Below are 26,061 nucleotides of genomic sequence, written 5' to 3' on the forward strand. Positions count from 1 at the left end.
TGCTAGTACACAGGCGACGTCTGCGGCACAACACGATAGAGTCCGTGGCCCTTGGCGAGGAGATTAGAGAGAGCCAGAGTAAGCATACCAGGCGTCATCCAAATCTGCACTGGTCGTCATGGTGACGAAATTTTTGGCGCCAGTAGTATTCAGTCGTAAAGGAGTTGACAATTTGGTGGCATTCTTCGGCGTATCTGGAAGCTTGAGACAAGAACGTGTACACTGGTGCTTCAGGTTGACAAGACAGAATCGTGTCGACTATAAATGGAGGTTCGCGGCCATATACAGTAGCAGAGGCACTATAACGTAAAGCTATTCCAAACCTTTCTATTCCAATTCTGCAATCAGCTCTCCATAACTGGTGAAATAGTTTTCGCCCCCCCCCCTCCCCCCCGTTTTCGCCTCTATGTTAGGCGACGTCACGAAAACCGCGAAAGCGCCCCATCTGATATGTGTGCACACTGATTATGCATGATCAGATAAAAAAATATAATTATTTCTGATTAGACGACTTTTTCGCCATTTGCCCTTTGCTATTGATAAAACGTTTTCGGGTTGCGCCCACTTCGCCTCTTTGTGACGCGATGTCACAAAATCGCGAAAACTCACCTCGTCAAAGTGGCGTGTGCGGGTTAAGGACGCATTAATGTGACGAACTAAACTGAAAAATTTTCTGAATAGGGTGAGACTGCCCCGTTCAGAAAGCAATAGAAGATGGCTGCCCGCCAATCGCTCCGGCACTAGCTACTCGGAGCTGCCGCGGAGCATGGATTTATTTGAATATAACAGTAATTTTTGCGTGGAAGTATAACATTATCGAGCCCTTTTGGCACGTATACGACATCACTTTGCCAACGCTTTGTTCACCCAAGATCCGTTCTGGTGGCATTTTTAACCTTCCGCTGTACGCCGCCGCAAATTTCGACCAGCCACCGCGAGCTAAGTAAGGGAAAGTGGACCAATCGCAGACGCCGGCACCACCCTCTTCATCCAGTTATCTGCTTTCACTGTGTTGGCTTGGCCCCATCAAAACTTCATCGTGCTCCTCGCCTCCTGTCAGCTAATTCGATAAGAAAATCTGCTCAATGTAGGCAATAATGTTGGCTTTGAAAGCAAAAAAAAAAAGGAAGTCATTTTCTATAAACGATATTGGGCTTTTCAAACAACGCTCCGGGTTGCCGTCCGATGCTGGCGTCGGTCGTTACGTAAATTTCACGTCAGGAGATTGGAATAAAAAGACATTGGAATAGTTTTACGTTATAGGGCGCCAGTACTCGGAAAAGGCCGAGTACTGATATAATCATGGCATACCCCGCTATACAGCGGTTTGCCTCACCCTTCCTGCTGAACTAAGTATGCGTTCAATCGGGAGCTACGCAATGCAGAAACTCGCGGTAAGAGGGAAGCGAGACGGCAGCTTCATTTTACGCCAGCCTATTACGTGGCAGTAGGGTCGGACTACGATCTGCGATCTGCACTACGCCTTCCTGCATGCGCTACGAGGAAAGTTGAAAGTATAATTTGATGGCAGTTATTTCTACCTGCATCGACATTTTGAAATGTAGTAACGCAGAAGTAGACCTCTGACGATTCCCTTCATCTTGTCTATCATATGATGGTGCATTTATCGTATCTCCTACACGAGTTATTCACAGCACCCGCGACGAAGAGATGATAAAAGACATTGTAAGGCCGCCTTCGAATCGCAGAATATCGCCCACGTACGTCGTGTTTCAGTGGCTGCCTGGCTATTGCGGTATCTTCGGCAACGAACTCACTGACGAAGCTTCTAGGAAAGCACACGAAGGAGCAACCCTTGTTTCTGTACCTTTATCGCGGACTGACGCAGCCCAACACTTAAGCAAGCTAGCGCACCGTATGACATCGGAGAAGTGTCACACATCTGAATTCACTAAACATTGATTGCACACCCTCGATCCATCTATGAAACTGCGGCTGTTACCAGGGTTTCCGCGTAATGAGGAAACAATGCTGTGCCGCTTGCGCTTGGGCGTCGCATTCACCAATGCATATACGTTTTTGATTGGAATGGCTGATAGCGCCGAGTGCAATGCCTGCGGTGTCGAGGAGACTATAGAACATCTATTGTACGTGCTACTGCCAATCTTTTGAAAATAAAAGACATGACCTCTGCACAGCTCTCAATCAGTTAGATAGAAAGCCGTTCACCTCGAACAACATCTTGGGACCATGGCCTCGCATATCGCAGCTACAAAAGGCCACAAAAGCACTGCTGCGATATTTGAAAGCTACCGGATTGAGTCGGCGTCTGTGATCCGGACTGAGTGACCGAACGATATCCCCAGTGGATTTTCTCTTGTTTTAATCTTTCCATGTATGTCTTGTCTATTAAACACGCGCCGTAAAGCTTGCTATTAAGAACTTAGTTGATGTAATTAGTTTAATTAGAGAACGGATTTACTGGCTTAAACAAAGTGAGAAATGTGGGCGTGGTATTTACATGTGAATTTGAAGTTCGGTCATTCTATTGTCTATATAGGATTTCGCGCTCTACATGCGTTGTTTCACTGCTTCTATATATGCAATATTGGTAATCATATATTATTCACCCTGTTGTACCTTGTTTTGTATAAATATTTATATGCGTTGTCACAAATAGCATTGCGGGTGTTCACATGTATTGATCTTTTTTTTAGTTAGCTGCTTCTGTAGTTGCTTTGTTCTTGTAACTTATAGCCAAGGGTCCGCATTGCTGTCTTCTATTTGGGGACCCTTATACATATACATATTTACATTCTGCACCTAATGGATTGTATTTTGAAGGAACAATAGACTGAAACTGGTCTGCAAATGAAGAAAAAAATACAAACAAGTAAAAACAATACCATACTTTTGTAGTACGCCGCATAAGCCGAAACAGAGACACACTGGGGAATTGTCGCGATAGAAGGGCGTAATTGAAATTTACGGTTCCCTTAAGTGCCAGGAATTTACGGTTCCCTTAAGTGACTCTGAATAGAACAGGAATGTTTTTTACATGTCCCGTTTCTCATCCAACGAAGAACTCGCGATCCTAGTGAATGTGCGCCGGGCGGAGTATGTAAATGCGTGGGAAAAAGAAACTTTTATTGCGCCATGGTTGGAACTACGCATGTACGCAACACTTAATTCCTGTTTGTCGCGTGGCTAGACCGGGTCTACGGACCAGGCAATTAAGTCATTGTTCTCCCTCTTGGAGAAACGGTACCAGCGTTCATTATTTTTCTAAGAACAACCGAAGTGTGAACAAGGACGAACTTGGCTATTATTTCAAAATGCTGTTAGCATAAGGTACCGGAACACTCACTTCTATTTTGTGCGCACGTATTTAATGCACATTACTTTGGTTTTAGAAACAGCACCCGTGAAATCTTAAGAAGAATGAAGCGGTTGCAATCTGCATTACGTGCAGAGGGGCCTTGGAGAAAGTGTGTTAGCCTGAAATGTAGGCACAACTGAATTTCACTTTTCAGCTGGTCCTATCAGCTTTGTTACAGCCTTCAAGTGAAATCTTTGAAGAGGAGGAATCTACACTTAAAAAAGAAACAAACAAAGTTTGCATTGACAGCGCTGTTCCTGTGCCGGAATGGTTCGTAACAAAATGACCACTGACCAATTGTGACAGTGAAAGAGGTACTGGGGGGATCACAATTGATCACAACCGCAGGAAGAGAAATCTCTTAAGGTCTTAGGTAATCCTTAAGCGGTGGGCTATATTACAGCGCTTTGTCGTTTTATATTGTGCTGCGGTATGCTTTGAAGACGAGGACAGACTAAGGCACACAGAGAAACATACGGAAGCCCTCTAGCAACTAACGTTTATTGAAACTTCCCGTGTTTATATTCGTGCATACATCGTCGTCCAGCCATGTGACGTGTCCTATCTGTCTTACTGACCAGCTAAGAAGCTAATTTATTTTTGCAACAACAAAACTAATGGTGTACGGACACAATTGGTCACTTCGCTGATTATGCCTCTCATCTATATAATTTTAAGCTTAAGATTATCTTTGGAGTAGCTCATTATGCAGCAGTTTTAACGCAGCGCTGTTGTGATCGGCCGTTCACCCGCGACACCCCTCGGTCACGGCTCGCACGATTATGGGGAACGGGGCGACGGCCTCGTCCAAATGGATCTCGACACAGATGAATTATGACCAGTGCGGGAATACCTCGTTCAGGAGAGGTTTGAGCAATTAGCAATGATACGACTGTCATCTGTCAGCCGCACAAACTGGCGTGTCCAAGCCGGAGACACGCTCAGTGCGATGATCCGGCCATCACCTGTCAGAGTACGATCGGAGTCGGCGAAAAGGGCAACCTACCTTTGGATTGATGGGACTTGATGTCAGTGGCCTCCTGACACCGGATTGGTGGGACCTGATGTCATCGGCCTCCCGACACCGGATTGGGGAAGTGACTAAACAATGATCCCGCAAGGCATAAAAGGAGCTACGGACGGCGGGAGTGGGTGCAAGACTACAACTTCATCATCAACGTTTTCTGTATTTCTTTGAAGTTTTTTTTGTACTTATGTATATATATATACGTGTTTGTCAAACGCCCTGTATATCAGACCCGCCTCACGTTCAATTACCCCTGCACGAGGAAAGAGGATCCCACGTCTTCGAACCCCGAGTGGCAACGGCGCTGAGCACTCAGTCACTAGAATCTGTGAACAGGTGTCCCTTTCTGTACCGTGCATCGTTTTGCTTGTACTTTCTTGACCGATCCTTTACACAACAGCCTGTCTGGCTGATGTAGGTTCCGCCACATGACAGTGGTACATTGTGCAACACTCCTTCTGGACAGAGCATGAAAGGGTTCTGAGGCTTCTTTTGGCCCTTTCTTGGCTTTTTATAATAAGGGCCAGTTAGCCAAGGCTTATCTTTTCCGGCGCCGAACCATTCACCTTCACACCGACCTGACTGGTATGGTATGGTATGGAGAACTTTATTGGGTCCTGAAGGTCAACCATACGTTGACGCGGGCCGCTCCCACGTTGGGACTGTCAGGCCGAGCCCTTCAGCCACATCGCGGGCCTTCTGGACTGCCCGTAATTGGTCAGAGAGTGATTCACTGTGTAGCATTTGCCGCCACCATTCTTGTTCCTTGTCACGGTCTGTGAAGACCGCGGGGCACTGCCAAAGCATGTGGTCAAGAGTAATGATGCCATTGCACTTATTACAGTTGGTTTGAATTTCCCTCTCCGGATAGATCCTGTTAATAAAATATGGACTTGGGTATGTTCTTGTCTGTAGCAAACGTAATGTGACCGCTTGGGCTCTGCAAAGCTTACCGTGTGGCAATGGGTATTCCCTTCTGCTTAAATAATAATGCTTCGTGATTTCGTTATATGTTAATAATCGATCCCTGTGTTCCCCGGGTGAAGTGTAAGTTGCTCGGTCTTGAAGAGCACGGCTAGAAAGTCCTCGTGCTGCTTCATTTGCCACCTCATTGAGGTTTCTCCGAGCTCCGTCCACCACCCCCAGATGTGCAGGAAACCAGCGGATTTCGATCCTCTCACTCTTGACCTTCTCTAATAATTTTGTTGCTATCCGTGTCACATATCCGTTGGTAAAGTTGCGTATGGCTGTTCTAGAGTCGCTGTAAATATGTGTCCACCGATTAGCCCGGATGGCTAAGGCGATTGCTACTTGTTCTGCTACTGTGGGGTCCTTGGTATAGACGGTGATGGCATCCTGTATGTTACCTTGAGTGTCTACGACAACGGAGGTATACGCATCCTTATTTTTAACCCAGGCAGCGTCAACGAACACCGCCTGCTGCTTATGTTGATCTATGTCTTGAAGGAGTGCCTTCGCCCTTGCCCTCCGTCTCTCGAGGTTATGTGTCGGGTGCATGTTCCTACGGAACGGGGTCGTCTTTATTGTTTCCCGTAGTCCCGCTTGCAATTGTGTTAATAATTCTCCTTCGTTGGTGTGGTTAATTTCTACGCCAATTTCTTCAAGTAGCGCCCTCCCAGGGCGTGTCCCCATTAGTCTCTCCTGGTGGGCCACCTGTTGAGCCTCAGCTATCTCCTCTAGTGTGTTATGCAGCCCTAGGCGCAATAAGCTATCATTGGCCGTGCTGATGGGAAGTCCTAGTGCAGTCTTTATAAGTCGTCTGATTAAAGCGTTTAGCTTGTTCTTATCAGCCTGTGTCCATTGGAGCATGCCAGCCACGTACGAGAAGTGGCAAAAGGCGAATGCATGTACCAATCTTACGGCACTGTCTTCTCCTGGCCCCTTATGCTTGTTGGTAACTCTACGCAGAAGCCTAATGACTTCTTCTGACTTGTTAGAGATGTATTCTATCATCCTGCAATTAGATCCGTTCGCTTGCAGGAGAAGTCCTAACACTCTAATAGTCTCCACCTGCCTGATTGGTTCTCCATTCTTGGCGCATATGTCAATGCGGGGTTCTTCCTCTGGGATATATCCGTTCGGCCTGCGCCCACGCTTACTGCTCCGTAATACCAATAGTTCTGATTTTTTAGCAGAGCAGTTCAGTCCCATACCCTCAAGTGTTGTTTCTACCACATAAATGCTTTCCTGTAGTTTGATCTCTGTTTGTCCCATATTACCTTCGGCACTCCAGATTGTTACATCATCTGCATATATAGCAAAGTGGATACCCTCAATCTGCGCGAGACCTCGAGCCACTTTTGACATTGCCAAATTAAATAACATGGGAGATAGGACAGACCCTTGTGGTGTCCCACGATTCCCAAGTTCCAGGGTTGTCGATTGGAGTTCGCCTAACCTGAGACAAGCAGAACGGCCACCGAGAAAGGCTTTGACGATATTGTGCAATCGCTTACCCAATCCCATCTCCGAGAGGATATCCAATATGGCCCTGTGCTTGATGCGATCAAAGGCCTTTTCTACATCTAGGCCTAGAAGAGCTCTCCTATGTAGCGGGCTAGCAAGAATAAGGTGATGCTTGATTAAAAGCATTGCATCTTGAGTCGAAAGTCCAGGACGGAAACCGATCAGGTTATGCGGAAGAATATTTCTGTTTTCTACATACTTAGTCAGTCTATTGAGTATGACATGCTCCATGGTTTTGCCCAGACATGATGTTAATGATATGGGTCTTAGGCTATCTAGATTGAGTTGCTTGCCTGGTTTGGGAATAAGAATTGTGTTAGCAATTCTCCATTCCTTCGGATAATCACCGTTTTTCCAGAGTTCGTTGAAATACTCTGTTAAATATTTTATGGAATGATCGTCCAAATTTTTCAACAGCCTATTGGAAATGCCATCTGGACCGGCAGCAGATCTACTGTTGAGGTCGTACAGGGCTGCACGAACTTCGCTTTCTGTGAAGTCTTGATCCATAGGCTCACACTCTTCCCCTGTATATTCAGGCAGGTCTGTACTCTCATCGCCTAAAAAAGGTGACCTGACTGGTCACCTTTTTTAGAACGTGTGAGACCTTAGATAGGAAATTAGTGGCAGCTCCTGCTTGTTCCTTGACGCGTTCGGGGGGACGCCATCGGGGTTCCACATTTTATTTAACACGTCGCTTGCGATCGAGGTGAACTCGTGCGTCCGGTAGCCCGGCGACCTTAGGCGAGCTACTTGTTCTCGCAGACTGGTCTCGCTAGCATGACAACAGGTGTGTGCGTGCGTGTGTGTGTGTGAAAGGAGGCCTCGCGGCTTCTCGCATTTTTGCATGGCACTAAATTGATGGACACGTGGCAACGCTTTTTTGTGCGACAGAAAGCGACTAATCCTCGGCCTAGAACAATAACCGCCGCCGCCAACACCGGCATAATTATAGAACTCATGCAACGTTTTTACGCATAAAACATTTTATTTTATCACAGAGCTTACATTACAAATGCTTTCCACATTTGTCGCAATATAAAAATGGGCACAACTCATTCCATGCATTCTTGAAATACAGGGCGTGCAGGCATAGGTAGCACTAAGACGTGCTTCTTGCCCATTGAACTTCATCCCGAAGGCTTTTCTTTTCGAGTCCTTTAGGATGAAGTAAGGCTACTGTACTAGCGAAACATACGTCGCATAAACACACGTCGCGTAAACACAAGTCGCACATAATACAACACACATCACATATATTTTCCGACAACATTGACAGTTACACTTCAAATATATACATGTGAGCACCGTCACTGTAACAGCGCCACTCATAATCCGTAGTTTGTTTCTGTCTCCTCGAAACCAGCAAGTTTAGCCGCGCGGTCAGCGTGAGTCCGATTTCGGAACCAGATGCGCAGTCCTCCTCTGGCCTTGAGAATCACTTCATACGTGATCCTCAGCTCACTTACGGGCCTCGTGGACTCGAGCGTGTACTTGAGCAGAACCTTCGCCAGAAGCGTCTTGGCCTCCAATATCGCGAAACGTTGGCCTGCAAAAGAAACAGACAGTAACACACTTACACCTACTTGGTAGATAGTCGTCTTCCGTGTGGACACAAGTGTGTGTCGTGCCTTGCGCTATAGAATTCTTCACTTCAGTTTGTTCAACATCTTGTCGCATCGTGTAGAGACGCAACAAAAAAGAATGCTAGCACAAACACAAAAAAGCTGCTAAGCAGTAGCTTGACTACGCGGTTTCCCCAAGAAATTAGGCACTGCAAGAAGCAACCGCTGAACATCTACTCAATTTCTGGCCAATTTCACAATTTACAGATTGCACGTAAGAAAGCACCAAGTACTGATGTGTGTGCAGCCTTAAGATACTAGTATAAATCATATTTACTACACAAACCAAATCAAACTAATACTTAGTCACGCCTTGTCCTCACATGCTCAGTCATTGCTATACGCAGGCTCAACGTAACTGTCATTGAAAAAAAAATATGAAACATAATATAGTGAAAACATTTTCGATTATCCCGAACACTACACACTATGAAGATAATTTTTCCATTCGTGAGTCGAAATGACGTTTACATTTACGTTGTTATATTTTCTAATTTGTTTACCAAGTTATGTGTGCATATTCTTGCATTACATTTACTGTTTCTTTTAGTGCACATGTTCCTTTACTAATCGTCCATGCCTTGGCCAGTAGTGCGCACGCGACCTCGGTACCTACGGCTGAACCTGATCGGCAGCTTATCTCATAGAGGAAAAAGATGCCATTTTTCTTTGCCGACTGGCTGAGTGAGGGGGTTTAACGTTACAAATAAAACACTGCCGCCATGACAGATGCCACAGTGGAGAGCTCCGGAATAATTCTGACCACCCGGTGTTTTTCAACGGGTGCATTAATCTAAGTGTACTAGCGTTTTTGCCCCACGACCCCAACAAAATGTGGCCGTCGGGTCTCAGAATCGAACCCACGACCTTGTGTTCAGTAGTCACCGAGCTACCTTGAAGCGCTTCGTAAGTATTATGGCATTTGAATGTGTAGTAATGTCAGGGCCTGGGATGTGTTACCTAGGCAATTTTTGGGTCCCCCGGAGAACGGGATGTAGCTGAATGGATGGCGATTTCCGACTTCTGACGTCAGAAAACGCTCCGGAATGTACAGGTCCGGGTCCTTGAAGCACTCAGGATTGCGATGCAGACTGTATATGTTGACGAAGCACGTGACCCCCTTAGGGATCTTGTAACCGTCTGAAACGAGAAGCGTGTCTCACGGTCAGTAAAGCTTCTTGCGAGTTTATTATCGTGCAAAACATTTTATGACGCACCGATTTTTTTCAGAAATGCCGAATGTACGCGCTAAGTTTCTTTCTTAAAGACGCCGGGTAAGGTTTTCGAATTTCGCCGATAGTCGTTGGATGACATAGTAAGTTTCGAGTTAATGAATGAAGCGCAACATCCCACTATGTCATCAAAATATCAGGCAGCTTTTTATCAGCCACAGTAACGAGACATACTCGTTAGAAAGATAAAAAAAGATTTCTACGTAACAATAAAGTAGATGAAATCGCATGCATGCTGATAAACGGAAAGGCAGACAGCCCTGGTGAGGTTGCTTCAAATGAAAATGCCTACAATGAATCACTGCGTCTTGCGAGATAAGATTTCATTGCAAATAAAAGTTCTCACCATGGCTGTTTAATACCGACTGCTTGCTTTTGAATGTTATGAAAAGCAGACAATTATCGCGGCAGACCTACAAAGGCAATATGCGACGATCAATTCCAGGCCAGTTTACAGCATTTGCATGAATGATTTTATTTAGGGTCACAAAGCAATAAAAATGCTTTTGCTGAAATGAAGTTTTGTTGGACATAAATATGGTGGTGTATTTACTAGCCGAAGTGGTTTTATTGTTTCATATTACAAGTTGGCGTGTTTCTGTGGGAGAAAAAATTTAAATTCGTTAGTGCAGCCTTCCCTACTCACCTACTACTAAGTCTTCGTCCAAGACTCTTCCGATGAGTGGAGCAGCCGGAAACAGCCGCAGTGATTCCTGAAAAAAAAGAAGAAGGACGTTCATTAAGCCCATTAGAAATAGGCTTCCACCTTCCTGTTTCTAAATTTTTAAATTGAAGAACCCCCCTTCCCCCCCCCCCCCCAAAAAAAAGAGCAGTGGTGGTAAAAAATAAAAAGGACCTACAGTTGGCTACTTTTCATTTCTGAATATTTCAAAAACTGCTTTTATTTAATTATTCTAAACAGTGCAATAAAACAGAAAAAAATTGCATCTATCTGGACTGTAGCACGAAGCTGTAAAGGGAACCACCCTGGAAAGGCGTTGGTGCCGGCTTAGATCTTCGGAGCAGGACAAATTTTTCTTCAACATCGAAGGTTTATTTTTGAGAAACCCGCATGAGAGAGAGCGAGAGCAAAGAGAGGAAAGGCAAGGAGGGCAACCAGACGAGCGTTCGATTTGCTACCCTACACTGGGGGTGAGGGAAAGGGGGAATAGAAAGAAGAAAATAGGAAGGAAGTGATGACTGGGTGTAGTGAAGCACCGCAACACCACAGTGGAGTTCCATAGCTGTTGTATGGGTTGCCTTTGTAGCGTCGGGCTACTCTCAGATGGATGACAGTTTCTCCCTCTCATGAAACTGCAGCCGCCTTGAGGGCTTCCGCAGAACTGATTTGCTCTAAACGGTGCGGCGCTAAAAACGTAAATGAATAACGCCTATTGGAATGGCGTGGGTGGAGGAGAAAGGGAGGTTGGGGCATATAACCATTTTCACATGGTGTAGCGATGGCGTAGAGGAGAGGTAACTGTCCAAACGTTTCTGCGTGTGAAGGAGTTTCTGTATCCGACGTTTCTGAAGGAGTATTTCCCGCCCTGTTGAACCTAAGCACCAAAAATTCTACCGGTCCAGATACTATACCCAATATGGTCCTTTACAGATGGTCGGAGGGGTGCGCGAAGTATTTTTTTATTATATATGGGAACTGAACCCACAACCTTCGCGAAATATGCGAAGGTTGTGAGTTCGGTTCCCACCTGCGGAAAGTTGTTTTTTCATGCCCTTTAATTTCCATTTATTTATTGTTTCTTTATTTCATTTATTAAGCACAAGTAATTTCCCCTATGTTGTCCTTGGTGTTAGAGTTTGTTGGCTTCTTATGATATGACTAATAAATATCGGGCCCCTCGGTTAACCCCCTTTCCTCTCGTTTAAATTGGGGTAGTCACATTAAACACATTGTCTCAGTGGCTTCAAGAAAACTCTGGCTCCTGAAACATCGTTTCAACACTGCACATCTGGAACCAAGTTGGTCGCTTATACACCACTTATAAGACCTTTACTGATATATACTAACGTCGTTTCGTACCCGCATACCAAATCAGATATTAACGTGCTCGAAAGTGTTCAGGGAAGAGCGATACGATTCATCTTAAACGCGTACGGCAGGCACATATCGGTTAGCAATCTCATGAACAGAAACGGCATTCCAAGACTCGAAACGTGACGAAAAATTCATCGGCTACAAATGCTCTTCCATATAATCAACAATAAGACTAAATTAGACTTCGACACTTACATGCGGTTTAACAGAGCCAGACCAATGAGATGGAAACACGATAAAACAATTGTAATGCCTCAGACAAGCACTTTTGCACATCGCTTTTCATTCTTTCCCCGATCCATAGCACGGTGGAACGCTCTGCCACCAGATTGTGAATGTGCGATCAATCGACGCCTTCCTAAGTGTTTTGAAAGGTTATGTGACATAGCGTATGCTAACATTGCCTTAATTTTCGCGGCCTGTAGTATAAGTCATTGAGCTCTTGTTCAAAATCTGTTCGCAGTAGTTCTCAGTAACTGTGAGTACTTTTTTTGCCTTTTTTGATGTTTGTTGGTACATGAGTGCTTTTGCTTACTTTTTATAAATTCTATCTGCTGTCCTAATTGGTGAATCCCCAAGTGTTGCTTAACTTCTGTCAACGTTGTTTGCTCTGTGTCTTGGACGGTATTCATTTTTATAACTTTATGCTATCTCCAGTAGTGTATGTTTACTTTCGCTTTACTTTCCACTTTTACTCACTCCTGCCTTAGCCGCTAACGGGCAGCCGGCAGTATTTGAAAAATAAAAATAAATTGTCAAGGGTCACTGGTCTAATGCTTGAATAGCAGCTCCTGAGTGCGCGTCCGAAATTTCTGTTGAGAGGTTAGAGTTTAGGCAAAGTATCCTGAAGCACGCCGGGTGTTAGCTTGCTAGTGATTGGAAGACGTAATCGGTTAAACTAAAACTCATCTTGCGTGCGGTATGCGTGTCGTCCCATGTACGCAATAAAACGAACGCCCAAACTCTTTTCCCCCTTCTGTATTGTTTTCCGCACTCTTCACGTTTCTTCGGCCACTGAGGGAAGATAAATATATTTTGTAGCGAAGTTTCCATACAGGCCCATACGTTCAAAACATGGTTGTTCATCGGCGGTTCATGGGGCTCAGCGCCATCTCTGTGATGAGGGAACACTTCCGGCAGAAGAAGAAATACACTTTAAGAAATGTTTACACCCTTTGAGTCGTATCTTGCCACAGAACAATAAACTTCATCTGTCTTGTCCGCATTTCCTTTCTTTAACGCAGCGAGCCCAGTACTTCCCTGCGCGTTATCTATATCATGCGCGTTATCAGCATGATATAGCATTGCCGACAGGGAAGTAGCGGGCGCGGCGTTTTCAAGAAAGGAAACGCAAGCAAGGCCGATGACAATTATCGTTGTGTGGCCGATGTACACCCCAAAGGGTGTAAACTTTCTTTAGAGTGTAATGTGCCGCCACATCAATTAAAAACAGAAATGACGTCATTTTGTTCTCAATGGCGCGCAGTTTGTTTTGGAGGTCTACCATTAGAGCTGTAATATCAATTGCCCCGGCATTCGACCTGAGGGGAGTTTCGAGCTTTCAGCGCCAAAAGCGATGCAGCAGAAGGCCAGCCGCACGCGTGTCGAAATAGCACCCCTGCACAGAACATACTTCCTTTGGAGGCCGACGAAAGCTTTGACTGTAGAGTACTGGTCCCATCGTCGGACGCCAAGCGCGTCGGCCATCGCAGCCGCACGAAAACAGCTAAAGTAAATAATTATCTGGCGGTCGTAACTCAGTACATTTGACTGCACAGGTTAAGAAACAACGACACTACCCGAGCCACCAAATGCAGACAAACGTCGACGAGCAAAACAGCATGTGTGAGGCGGGCGTATTGTAGCAGGTGAACTTTACGCGCGTGCCTTTCTGCACACTTCAAGAGCTGCATTGCAAGTGATAGCGGCATCAAATGTTACAGTCGACATTAAAAAAAAGGACATTTATTGATAATGACAAAGCAAAACAGAGTTATATTTTCTTTCCTGGCAACGGGCACATAAAACTGATTAGGATTTTATTTTCGTTGAATGATTCAAACTGTGTCGTGTTTTAATTTAAAAAAAAACACGCTTTTCTCCCCATTGTTTGTTCCCTTCTCACATGGTCGCGTTGCAATCACTGCTCCCCTAACCACCCTTGGCGATGTCAGTGAGAATTTTTTCTGAATCGCTTTTCGCCCGAAGCTTCGCGACTTATTTGGATCGACCTTGACTGAGGTGTTCATAGTTAGAGGCGCTTCCAAAATATATCTGTGACATAGAGGTAATGCGGGTATTATTGTAATGAGAAGCCATGGACAGGATGCAAAAGGTAACGCAAGAGTGATCTTTGATCCATTCACCCATATGGGCAGTAAAATATTGCGTGGCGTCATCGTAAAGTGACGCCGCAGAATATCTAACTTGCCATGCTGTCTGTATTTAGGGTGAAGTTCACAGGTCTATCAGGAACAATTCTTAGTTTCTGCGCTGTTTAGAAGGCTTGCTCGTTTGGTCAGTCAGATGCAAGATTTGATATTTTGGTAGTTGACTCCCTTTAAACATTATGCGCTGTTCCAATTTCACGTAGCATGTTGCACGAAAACAACAAAGATAAACATTAATTGTATTCCCTGTGGGAGTATATAGGAGTATAAAGTCACCATGCATCTATATGCCAAAGCAATTCGCTAAGAATAAATGCGCCACTGGAGGCATATATTCAAGGTATGAAACAATGATAGGACGGTAGTAACCTTGAAGCAGATGTCCAGGTATTTCATCCTCTTGAGGTCCTCCCCTGTGATGTCTCTCTCGGTGTCGCTGCCAAATATATCATCAAGCTCCTGATGGACCTTTGCCAACACCTTAGGATGCAACCCTAACATGTAGAAAGCCCACCCAACTGCCGATGTAGTAGTATCGGTGCCCTGCGTAAAAACAAGCTCGATGGTGACCGCTGCACATCCTTTTAAAAGCAACTTAGTTAAACTGCAGTGGCAAGAAGACATCGTGCAAAGGAATCAAGTTGTACGCATGTGCACAGAAAAATGACGGAAAAGAAGGTAAGTCGTCCCTGCCAATTCTTTCCTCCCTTCACCGAACGCTTCTGAGAAAGCTTGACATTGGTTATGAATGCCTCTTATTGCACAACTGGTCAGTACTGAAGCAACAAAAACGAATTATTTGCTCATAACAGTATCCGAAAAGGCTCCTAATTTATGTAAAGTGCCGTGATCTAATGACGTTGTCAGCAGCTTGAAATAAAGTGATGATCACCGAAATTATTCGACACGTCTCTTGAAATGCGAAACGTATCCACTCCTACGATAAGAAAAAAAAAACATTGTCGGTACTTTGGTGGTGGTGGTGATTATGTTGCTACAGGTGGGGTTAGCCTGGCGGAACTGGCCGGCAATTCGTCCGCCTGAGCGTTCCTCTCTGCGCCAAATATGTCACCATGCGTACATCAGTCCTGTCTCTCGCAGAAATGCGAGAATAATGCCTGACACTTCTTTGCGCAATATCCGCTGTCCCTCCGGGAACACTAACTTTTGGACACGTTACTTGGCTGGCCAATTTATCTCTAATAATTACGCTGATTAAACTATTATTGCTGTAATCGCCGGTAGCACGACGATCGCCATGTCCCATACACTGAAGCCTTCCAATTTCCCTCAGCAATCTTAGTATGTTGATTTTCGCCACCACAGCGAACTGAGTCGCGCGGTAAAAATAAGTTTAGCCCTTTGAAATAATTTTTACGTCGTTATGAACGAGAAGAAATGGGGTTAACCGAGGGGCCCGATTTTTATTAATCATATCATAAGAAGCTTTGTGTGTTGGCTTCTTATGATATGATTAATAAAAATCGGACCTCTCTGTTAACCCCCTTTCTTCTCGTTCATTACATAACGAGGGTCCCGAATCCGGCAACATTGATGCCTTCAGGTAGCATGTGTTGGTCTATGGACCAGTTGCCTTCACCCAAAAAGATCACGTTCTCGTGACGCCTGCGGCAGAAAGCATGTTCCACATCGGGCGCCAAGGTTTGTGAGTGGTGGCACTTTCTAACACTCCCAAGGTTAGTTCTGGAAGTAAAAGCACAAATACCCAAGAAAGTGGATGGGGAAAGGGCGCCGCGGTAGCTCAATTGGTTAGAGCATGACACGCGTAATGCAAAGACGTGGGATCGTTCACCACCTGCGGCAAGTTGTTTTTTCATACAGTTTCATTGCCATTAATTTATTATTTCTTTAATTCAATTAGTAAGTACAAGTAATTTCCCCTATGTTGTCCTTGATGTCTTTGTTTGTTGGCTTCTTATGCTATTTCTGCGTCGTAGATTGTTTAGCGTTTTGGAGGCACAACGAAGACTTCTGGTCAGTCCGCTTTAGTCGGTGACTATTCAGAATGAATTATGAACTCAGTACAAGCCTCGCATACAAAGCCACACTACAGGTGCTGTACGCGCCTGCGCGTTCCGCAAGATAGTTCGAGAGACGCAGGTACTGAAAAACCTTAGCCTGCATTGTGACTTCCCGGAAACTACCGAGTGAAGTTGGCCTGCGCATCGATACAAACAGGCTCAGAGCCAGACCGCGGTGCGTTTGTCACTGCATAGTCTTGGGTTGTCAGAGACTAATCACAGACATACAACAATCCGGAAACTCTCACCGCGAACAGCAAGGAGTCGATGTCCTTCTTAACCTCGTCGATGCTGTACCGACTGTCTTGCAGGTGAGCCTTCAGAAACCGGTCCACAATGACTGAGTCCTGCGCTTCATCATCTCCTTCCCTGCCATAGTCACCCGGCACGCTTTCCAACTCATCGGCGATCTGTTGCAGCTTGCCCTTGCGCCGTTCCAGCACCTGGTGAGGGCACATGCGTTTTATTTTGTGAGAGAAGGAATCAGCGCGAGCACACCCTTGGTCAAAAAACAAACGGACCAACACGGCGAACTGCGCGGCGCTCTGTTCAGCCTGGGGCGCGATCGCGGTACTTTTCCCTGGAAGACACGGCGTCGCGCACGCGCTGTGTGCGCCGCGATTTCCCGCCAGCCTTATCTTGCCGCAAAAGCAGCGGACCGTGCGCCGCTGCGTTGGCCCACTTTTTAGTTTTTGTGCAATGTGCTTGGCGCCAGACAGACCTGGGGCTGAATTCGCGAAGTCGGCAAGCTCGTTCGCAAATCGCATTTGCCACTGACCGATGACCTTCGCTAGTAATACGTCTTACATCACGGTTGTACGGCAGCTGCCCCTAAGAACAGTGGTATCGTGAGAAAAATCTATTTAAATACGGCCAGTTAACGTGCGCTGAGCAGTTAATGCAGGATTGTGCTTACCTCTAGTGTGTACTTTTCCATCTCCCGAATGGATTTATGGTAGAGTCGACCCTCGTGTGTCCTGTTGTACCAGGCGTCGGGCCACATCCAGGGACGAAAGATGCGCACGCCGATCAAGAACATCAACCTGCGTTTAACCAGCGGAGAGAAAAATAAACAACAACAACAACAACAACAACAACAACAACAACAACAACAACAACAACAACAACAACAACAACAACAACAACAACAACAACAACAACAACAACAAAAAACTAGTTATGTGCACTTTACAGTTTCTTAGGCATTTTTTCGGTGATGAGAGCGCTCAGTCACCCACACGTGCTTAATAAGGTGCCAATAAACATTAAAAGCTTGTATAGCTTGGCTCTCAGTGTGAATTTCACTAAGAAATATTGCTGACGTACCCGTCAATTAATCTATTATAGATATAGTGCATACAGTTATGTTTATTTGCATATGTTTTATTTTTTTGCTTGGGCATTTCAGTAAGTCCGGGTTGAAAAACGCAAGTTTATTTCGATGTTCCGGCCGGGTACCGGTCTTTACCAAGAATGATTTCACAGGCGCATGGCAGCTCTTTTGAATACTTCAAATGTATAACCCAACTAGATATCGGCACCGCATCGAGTATGCAGCGTACTCAGCTACTGCTATTGCAGGTGACCGTCACTTGGGCCGTTTGCTCAGCACTTCCCGGCACGTGCAGACTGCGCACCGATGACGCGACACCACCTCGGCTTGCCTTGGTAATCGCAGCGCCGAATCCAGACAAGACCTTCGCGCACATCTGGCCACGGCGATTGGGGACTACGACGGACGCCACCGGAAGAGGACTTAAAAGCCAGCCAGCAAGCGTCCACTTCGGGCACGGCACCGCATCGAGTATGCAGCGTACTCAGCTACTGCTATTGCAGGTTAGTTACGTGCGGTGTGCTTCATGCATTAGGAGTAACAACTGCTGTTTGATCGCGGTGTCGTGCCCAGTTGAGTGGATTGATGTTTTAAAGCGTTCTAATTTACTTCTGTGTTCGCTCTACTCTGCAATGTTTGAGTTGCTCCTCTTGCTTTCTGGCGACGTTGAGTCGAACCCAGGTCCAATGTCAAAAGCTGAGGCAGATGCGTTTGCCTCCGCTCTTGAGGCGATACAGAAACTAGAGGCCGCACAAGAGGCGCTTTTGGCGGAATTAAAAAGCGCAAAGGACAAACAAGCTGCCACTGATAATGAACTCGTCATTCTAACAGCCAGGGTTGCGGCGCTTGAGTTAGCCACTTCCTCAGAAAGCGTTACAGACTCAGGCGTGAAGGAAAAAGGGAGTAAGACTTTACGTGATGTCTCAGATCAGCTGCAAAGAATAAGTTCAATATGTGAGGACGCAGAAAACAGGCTCAGACGAAGTAATTTGCTGTTCTTCGGGATAAAAGATGACCCTAAAGAGGACAGGGCTACCCCTGAAAAGAAAGTCATAAAACTGTGCTCTGAAAAACTGCAAATTGCAACAATCAGTTCGCAATTTGAACGCGTACATAGGCTTGGGAAATACCAAGAAGGAAAGAACAGACCTATAATAGCTAAACTAACTTTTGTTAAAGACAAGCAACGCATCTTTTCATCTGCACACAAATTAAAAGGCTTAGAATATTCAATCGCTGAACATTTCTCGCCAGCTACGCGACAAGCTAGAAGGAAGCTGCTTGACTTCGCGAAACCTCAAAATGTGTCTTTTAAGCTGTCAGTAGATCGGCTGCTTATAAATAACCAGACTTACACGTACGACAAAGTCACTGATACCGTTGTCATGTCGCAAAGATAGCTAGACATAAGCACTTGCCCACGGGCTCTTCCACAGTCAAAGCTACCTATCACTGGGTCTTTGTTGACACTATGTTACGCAAACATACGAAGCATCATGCCCAAGCGCGGATTAGTTTGCTCCCTGCTTGACGATAACGAATCTAATATTCTTGTTCTTACCGAAACTTGGCTAAATCCTGACATTACAGACGACGAAATTCTTCCTGATAACCATTCTTATAATATTTACCGCAAAGATCGAACTAGCGAGAGAGGCGGTGGCGTTCTTCTCGGTGTTAAAAAATCATTGTCTTCTCTTATTATCGACTCGAACTCATCTCTTGAAATTGTGTGGGTTGAAGTAATCATAAATACGACAAAACTACTGGTAGGTGCCTGTGACCGTCCACCTGACTACAGCACTTCTTTCGTTACAGAACTACGCAATAGCATAAACACGGCCCTCCAGCTCTGTCCAGCGCATTCTGTTTACTTATTCGGTGATTTTAACTTTCCGCTCATAAATTGGAGTAATCTATCATCATCCTGTCGAACATCAGTGGATTTTCTTAACTTAACTTTAGATCTTAACCTATTCCAGGTCGTTAACAAACCTACCCGTGGTACTAACATTCTAGACCTTATACTCGCCAACACTCCTGAAACGATTGAATCCGTAATTCATCTAAACGGCTTTAGTGATCACGATCTACTTCAGGTAACAATCAGTGTTCCACTACCCTTTTCAGGGATCTCAAAGAAAACAATACGTGATTATAACAAAGCAAACTACTCTAAAATAAACGATGAACTTGAAGTATTTTTCAACCGCACGCTACTTCCTTCTTTTTATAATCGCTCGGTGGAAGATAACTGGGTATATTTCAAGAATAAAATGTCTGCCCTAATTAACAAATCCCGTTGATCTCGATAACAAATGACAAAACAAATCCTTGGTTTACTAAGGCCCTACGTAAGCTCAGGAATAAAAAGAAACGTCTCTACAATACCGCTAAACGCCTCAATAATGCTCCTTCGTGGGAAAGGTACAGGATTTGCTTAAAAACGTACTGTTCCGCCTTAGCTGCAGCTAAAGATAAATATTTCTCCACAGATTTACCTTCTCTCTTACATTCGAATCCGAAAAAGTTTTGGCGAGTTATATCACCTGACCGTGACTCAAACCGGATAGCCTTACATAGCGATACAAATACTCCTCTCTCTGACAATGAATGCCCCTCTGCGTTTAATACGTTTTTTTCATCGATTTTCAGCCGCGAGGATCATACCAATGTACCTGATGTTGCTGATTATGACTGGCAATTCATGGAAAGTATTGAAATCTCGGTGGAGGGAGTTGCATGTCTTATTAATAATTTGAAGTTATTTACTTCATCTGGTATTGATAATATTAGTTCCAAGATATTAAAATATACTATTTCTATATCCAGTAACATTCTGTACCATATATTCAAGCAGTCTTTGTCATCGGGACAGCTGCCCAATGACTGGAAAATGGCCAAAATTATACCCATATTTAAAACTGGGAATAAAACCTCCCCGGAAAATTACCGTCCAATGTCATTGACCTGCATTTGCTGCAAGATACTCGAGCATATAATTGCTTCTCATATTTATAATCACCTAGAGTCCAATAATTTCTTTTTTCGCCATCAACATGGTTTCAGAAAGGATTATCATGTGAGACACAGTTACTCGAATTCACGACTGACCTGCACCTTAACATGAACAATAACCAGCAGACCGATTGCATTTTTCTTGACTTTTCCAAAGCATTTGATCGTGTAGCTCATGGTCGCCTTATTGCAAAATTAACTGCACTTCGAATTGACTCCTTCACTCTAACATGGCTTCGTAATTTTCTTTCGAATCGTCAACGGTTCACAGTAGTTAACAATATCGCTTCGTCTTCTACTTACGTTACTTCTGGTGTGCCTCAGGGCAGCGTTTTGGGCCCTTTACTCTTCCTAATTTACATAAATGATTTGCCACTTAATGTTTCTTCTCACTTACGTATTTTCGCTGATGACTGCATTATTTACAGATCAATTAACAGTACTGACGACCACCTGGCCCTTCAAAATGACCTTAGCCTAATTCATAATTGGTGTAACACCTGGTTAATGGCTTTAAATGTATCAAAATGTCAGGTAATTTGTTTTAGTCGTAAGCGTGACAACTCACATTTTTTATGCAACGTCAATAATAAACAATTGTTACATACAGTATCGTAAAAATATTTGGGTGTTCACCTAACCGAAAACCTCTCCCGGACAGACCACATTGCAGCCGTTTGCGCAAAAGCTTCAAAGACTTTAGGTTACCTACGTCGTAATCTGGGTAATTCACCTTCCAACATTCGCAAATTGGCTTATCAGACATTTGTTCGTCCACAGCTCGAGTATGCATCATCCATTTGGTCCCCGCATCCTACATACTTAATCGACATGCTTGAATCAGTCCAAAACCGAGCTGCCCGTTTCATTACACGTAATTATAGCCATCACTCCAGTGTAACACAAATGAAACTCGATCATTCCATACAGCCTTTAGTTCTTCGCCGTAATATCGCTCTGTTATCCCTGTTTCACAAATATGTTTACAATGCCGCACAATCCACACTACATATCCAGATCGTCTCGAACACGTCTCGCCGATTAAATAACCACTTTAGTTTTGCGCACATGTACGGTACGACATATGCTTTTAACTTTTCCGTGCTCCCTACGGCCATTCGCTTGTGGAACAATCTGCCTGATCACATTGCTTCCGAGTCAGATCAAGAAAAATTTCGTCATCTCCTACACGAGCATTTTTCATAATAGCACTTACAAATCACTTTATCTCGTTTCTTGCCCTTGGCAATATGCTTCGAACTTCTTGTGAATTTTTTTTTGTTGATGCATTGCTATCTCGCTCCTATGAATTGCTATTTTATGCTGCGCCACGTGTTCACTTGTAAGCCTTGTATATATTATAGCTTTTTTGCGTCTGTTTCCCTAAATATCTCTTCAAGAATTGTACTCCCTGATATGTTCATTTTTCGTGTATTTTACTTTATAGTATTAGTACCTTACGTTGAGTTTTACTCGTGTTATTTCCTTAAGTGTACCTTTGTGGCCTTTTATTACTTCAGTTGTTCCTTTTACATGTTTTTGGTAGTAATGAGCCCTGCATTGAGGCGTATCTTTTGTATTACACTTTAGAAGGCTGTTTACTCTTTCTTTTCCCCCTTGATTTTGTACCCCCCTTACACAATGCCCCCATAGGGCCTGTAAGGTATTTTAAATAAATAAATAAATAAATATGCGAGACGCGTCTATGTCCAAAGGACCAATCGTCGCGAAGAGTTAAAAAAAGATAAAAGAAAAAAAAACGCGAGATGAACATTATTCAAAGATTGCTAGAAAAACTGAGTCATTTTCGTTCCAAAAGATAATAATATATAGCCAGCAACTAGTCTAAGGCCACGATACTTCATTTCCTTCCCTTTGCAGACTTTCACTCAACTCATGCGGCTAATTATTTGTTTACTCTGCACTACGCGCTCTTATAGCCTGACTTTCTGCAGGTGTGTTCTTATCTCTGCCAGGCCGAGCGCTGTTTGAATAGGTCGCCGTTCTCGATGCAAACGCTGCTATATATATAAAAAGAAAAAGGGATACCGCAAGAGCGTTCCTTTTATTACAGTCCGCTCGAAATAAGCCTTCTTTTTCTTTTTTTATCTCGCGGCGCGGCTAGTAGCTTTCGTATTTATGTCGTTTCAATACACAAATTATCTATCAGTCTCCAAAAACCCACATACAAAGGCAGGGAGGTCGAGAGGAACTGAAGATCTCTGCAGATCTAAGCGTCTCCTGGTGGCTTATATCAAAAGTTGCAGCGGCAATTCATGACGCAAAATCAGAGCGCACGGCAGGCGCATTGGCATAGGGGCTTTCCACGCATCTGTCAACATAGTGCATGTGCTGAACACGCAAGAATAAACAGCGCGAGATGACAACGAGGCGTCGGATGGGTCATTCTTCGCATCTGAGCGTATCTAGGCGACGAGTGCGCCCCCCGAGAGTCCTTGGCCGTGGCAGCATACTTGTCGTAGGGCAAGCTTGTCTTGACGCTGCCAGTTGTTTTACCGTTTAGCCTTTTCTTTCTGTTTTCCTTCGTTATCTATGGATTCGTTTCGACCGTGTCTTCTTATTTCGTTACGTCTTTTTTTCTCTTGCTATTTTTCTCGGCTAACATTTTGCGATTGGCCCCTTCAGGTGCCAATGCTTCATTTTTCTAGCTCGTAAAGAGCATCACTCGGCGAACGCTTGAAAGGAGACGCGTTGTGGCGATTGTTTGAAAGCCTAATTGGTAATTTGAGTACGAAAGTGACGTGCAGACACGTACCAGGTGCGACCTCCTCGGCCCTAAACCTTTGTGCACCAGCTCGCCAGGCCGCACGCCTGGCTTTGTTTAGAAAGTTATTGAGGGAGTTCTAATTAAATTACCTCATTTATAGAAACACCATCAACCTGTAGATATTCTGCACTATACCTACGCAAATTTCTTGCTTGATTACTACCCCAATTACTTTGAACCGAATCCTATTATATTCTGTAGGTTAGCGCTGACACGCGCCCACAATTCGTGGACAATGGTTGGTGGGGGTTTGTGGCCTTTGTTGGTGAATGGCCTCCCTAGATCGCACTCCGACGAAACGTCTAGACATGCTTGTTCCGAGACTGCACATTCCATCCTGTCAATGCTATAGGCATACTCACATGTTAAAATGGTTGGCGAAAGTCGGTTCTGTTGTGTCCAATTGCGAATCCAAGTCGACTCCCATCAGGACTTCTGCAAGGAGGCCAGAAGAAACGAGTTTAGAATACAAAAAATGGTTTTTGAAGCATACCGAGATGTATACTCTCGTGCTGGAAGAACGCGTGTCATGTACCTAAGCACACCACACGGTATATACCTGTGATAAGCTCGCAATGCTCTGGGGAACAGAAAAATTGGGAAGGGCACTCACTTGTGGTGACATCCAGGGCGCAGTTCTGAGAAAGGCGGAATGCGGGTATAGGCTCGCCCGGATGCTTTGCGGTCAGCCTGTCCACCCGCTCCACGAGCAGCTTGCCGTTGTAGTTGAAGGAGCTTATGTAGTCTTCGAGGACTTTGAAGTGGAACGCTGGCGTCATCAAGCGCCGCTTGAACCGCCAGCTGTCGCCGACGCTGCGATGGCGCACGTATCCGAGACGTTTACGTCAGGAAAACATAACGTTCGAGAACATAACTTTCTACAACCCCATTTTATATATTCAAAATAAGTGACTTCCATGTACAGCAAACAAGGGGCCCTCATGAGGGCCAGACAGAAACCACTCTAGAAAGGTTGACTGTGGGGACCGTTGCTGTTGTATTCTGACTGCGCTAACTGAGAGCAATGCGGTGTACAGACAAAGACACCACACCGACACGGACGAGCACTGCTAGCCCCTGTTTATTAATGGGAGACCACCCGCCGATAAATTTACTATCCCGCAGTGACGCGATGGTGTGAGGGGGCGCTTGCGCTCCTAATACTACATGTGGCAAGGTCACCTGTTAGCAAGCAATTTTTAGCACCCCTCGTTCTTGTCTTTTCTCTTTTTGGGCCTGTGCAGCACTTTGCACTTAGCTAGCTTAGTTGGAATCGGACACCTTCCTCCCTGGTTTGTTGCGCTGAAGGAAACCAAGAGAGGGAATGACTTTCGACCCCGCTGCGTCATTTCTCTATATATGCGTGGCCTGTCTCCCGGCAAACTGTGCCGCTCATTTTCATCAAAAGATGAGGAAAAAATTAAATCTCTTGGTGCAGAGTTTGTGGGAATCTTCGCGTCCCATGACGGTCGCACGCGCACCAGCAGATTTGGTGAGAGGGCGAAAAGCTTCCTCTCGCGGCGCACACGAATCGCAAGCGCTGTCGACGGCGCGCGCCAAACGCGGTGTGTGGTGCTCCCTTATCATTGCAAATTTCTTACACTGATCACCATTGCATGAATGCCGGAATGCAGGAATAAATTTCCACGCGTTGTGGCGCGTCTGGCACTGGGTGCTGTTACACTTAGCTGCACTGACTCTTGGCGAGACAGTGTTTAAAGCGGCAATACCAGAGAGGAGGGATCGCACATCATACTACTCAGCCGCCAAGTTGGGTCAATGTCCGTGGCGCTGCACTGCTGAGCACGAGATGGCGCATTGAACTGCCGGTGGCGGCTGCGGCATTACGATGGGGGCGGAAGGAAAGGGAAACAACAAAAAAAAAAACTCTCGCGTACCGTGATTTAGATGCACATCGAAGAACCCCAAGTGGATAAAATTAATCAGGAGTATTCCAATACGGCCTCACATCCGGAACTGCACCGATTCTGCAGTTCTGGGCCGTCGTTAAACCCAGACAATCTAATTATTTTTTATTCTGCTGCAAGTAGCCGCATTGCTGTCTCCCGCCCGGTCACCAGGGACCTGGCCTGTTGAACGCACGATTCCCCCCCCCCCCCCCAATTCTGGTTGACAAACTGGTGATCACAGACTTGAATTTGGTTATCGCGAGACGCATCTCGTTAGCTTTAGGAACCTACTTCTGCTGTGGTAAGTACTGCTATACCTGCTGGCTACTATTACGTGAATAGCGAAGATCGTCACGCTTACAAGTGCTTTCACACCGTACATACGAAGGACGAACGTGCAAACACAAATAAAAACGTTTCTTGAGGTAAATAGGCACATTGATAGTTGATTGTAATCCTAAAGAAAGCGTGAAAAAGAAATTCCCGTTGTGTTTCTTCATTGATACTTACGCAGTGAGGATATTGTGATGGCCCAGCCACGATGCAAGGAAGTTGTATACCACAGGTTTACGTAGGTTTGTCTTGCTTGTCAAAAGGGTCTAATGTGGGAAAAAAAGGTTCACATAAAGACAAACTATAAATGCAGACCTCAGAAGAAGAACGAAGAACACGTGATGCACTTAAAGAAGATTCTCCCAAATACGATTGAAACGAAGCTTATTCGGTAAAGAAAGGAAGTCATGCTGAAATGCCTGAACAGCCTAATGATAGCCTATTTCGATGTTAGAACTACATCGTGATTCTAAACCGGAG

At 45.0% G+C, this 26,061-nt stretch overlaps 1 protein-coding gene across 2 annotated transcripts in view; it reads right to left on the reverse strand.

Moving 5' to 3' along the window:
* Nucleotides 1–8,093: 8,093 nt before the first annotated feature.
* LOC142577926 (cytochrome P450 4V2-like) overlaps nt 8,094–26,061 on the reverse strand; it is a 34,925-nt gene continuing 16,957 nt past the window's right edge. For both annotated transcript variants that reach the window (XM_075687374.1, XM_075687366.1), the window contains exons 3-11: nt 25,759–25,847; nt 23,952–24,151; nt 23,701–23,773; nt 17,116–17,242; nt 16,448–16,642; nt 14,527–14,700; nt 10,358–10,424; nt 9,440–9,619; nt 8,094–8,403 (exon numbers count right to left, since the gene is read on the reverse strand). In XM_075687374.1, the coding sequence (XP_075543489.1) occupies nt 8,183–8,403; nt 9,440–9,619; nt 10,358–10,424; nt 14,527–14,700; nt 16,448–16,642; nt 17,116–17,242; nt 23,701–23,773; nt 23,952–24,151; nt 25,759–25,847 (1,326 nt within the window). In that variant the 3' untranslated portion in view covers nt 8,094–8,182. The remainder of the gene's footprint in view (nt 8,404–9,439; nt 9,620–10,357; nt 10,425–14,526; nt 14,701–16,447; nt 16,643–17,115; nt 17,243–23,700; nt 23,774–23,951; nt 24,152–25,758; nt 25,848–26,061) is intronic.

Source organism: Dermacentor variabilis, chromosome 1, assembly GCF_050947875.1.
Source record: "Dermacentor variabilis isolate Ectoservices chromosome 1, ASM5094787v1, whole genome shotgun sequence".
Classification (NCBI taxonomy): domain Eukaryota; kingdom Metazoa; phylum Arthropoda; class Arachnida; order Ixodida; family Ixodidae; genus Dermacentor; species Dermacentor variabilis.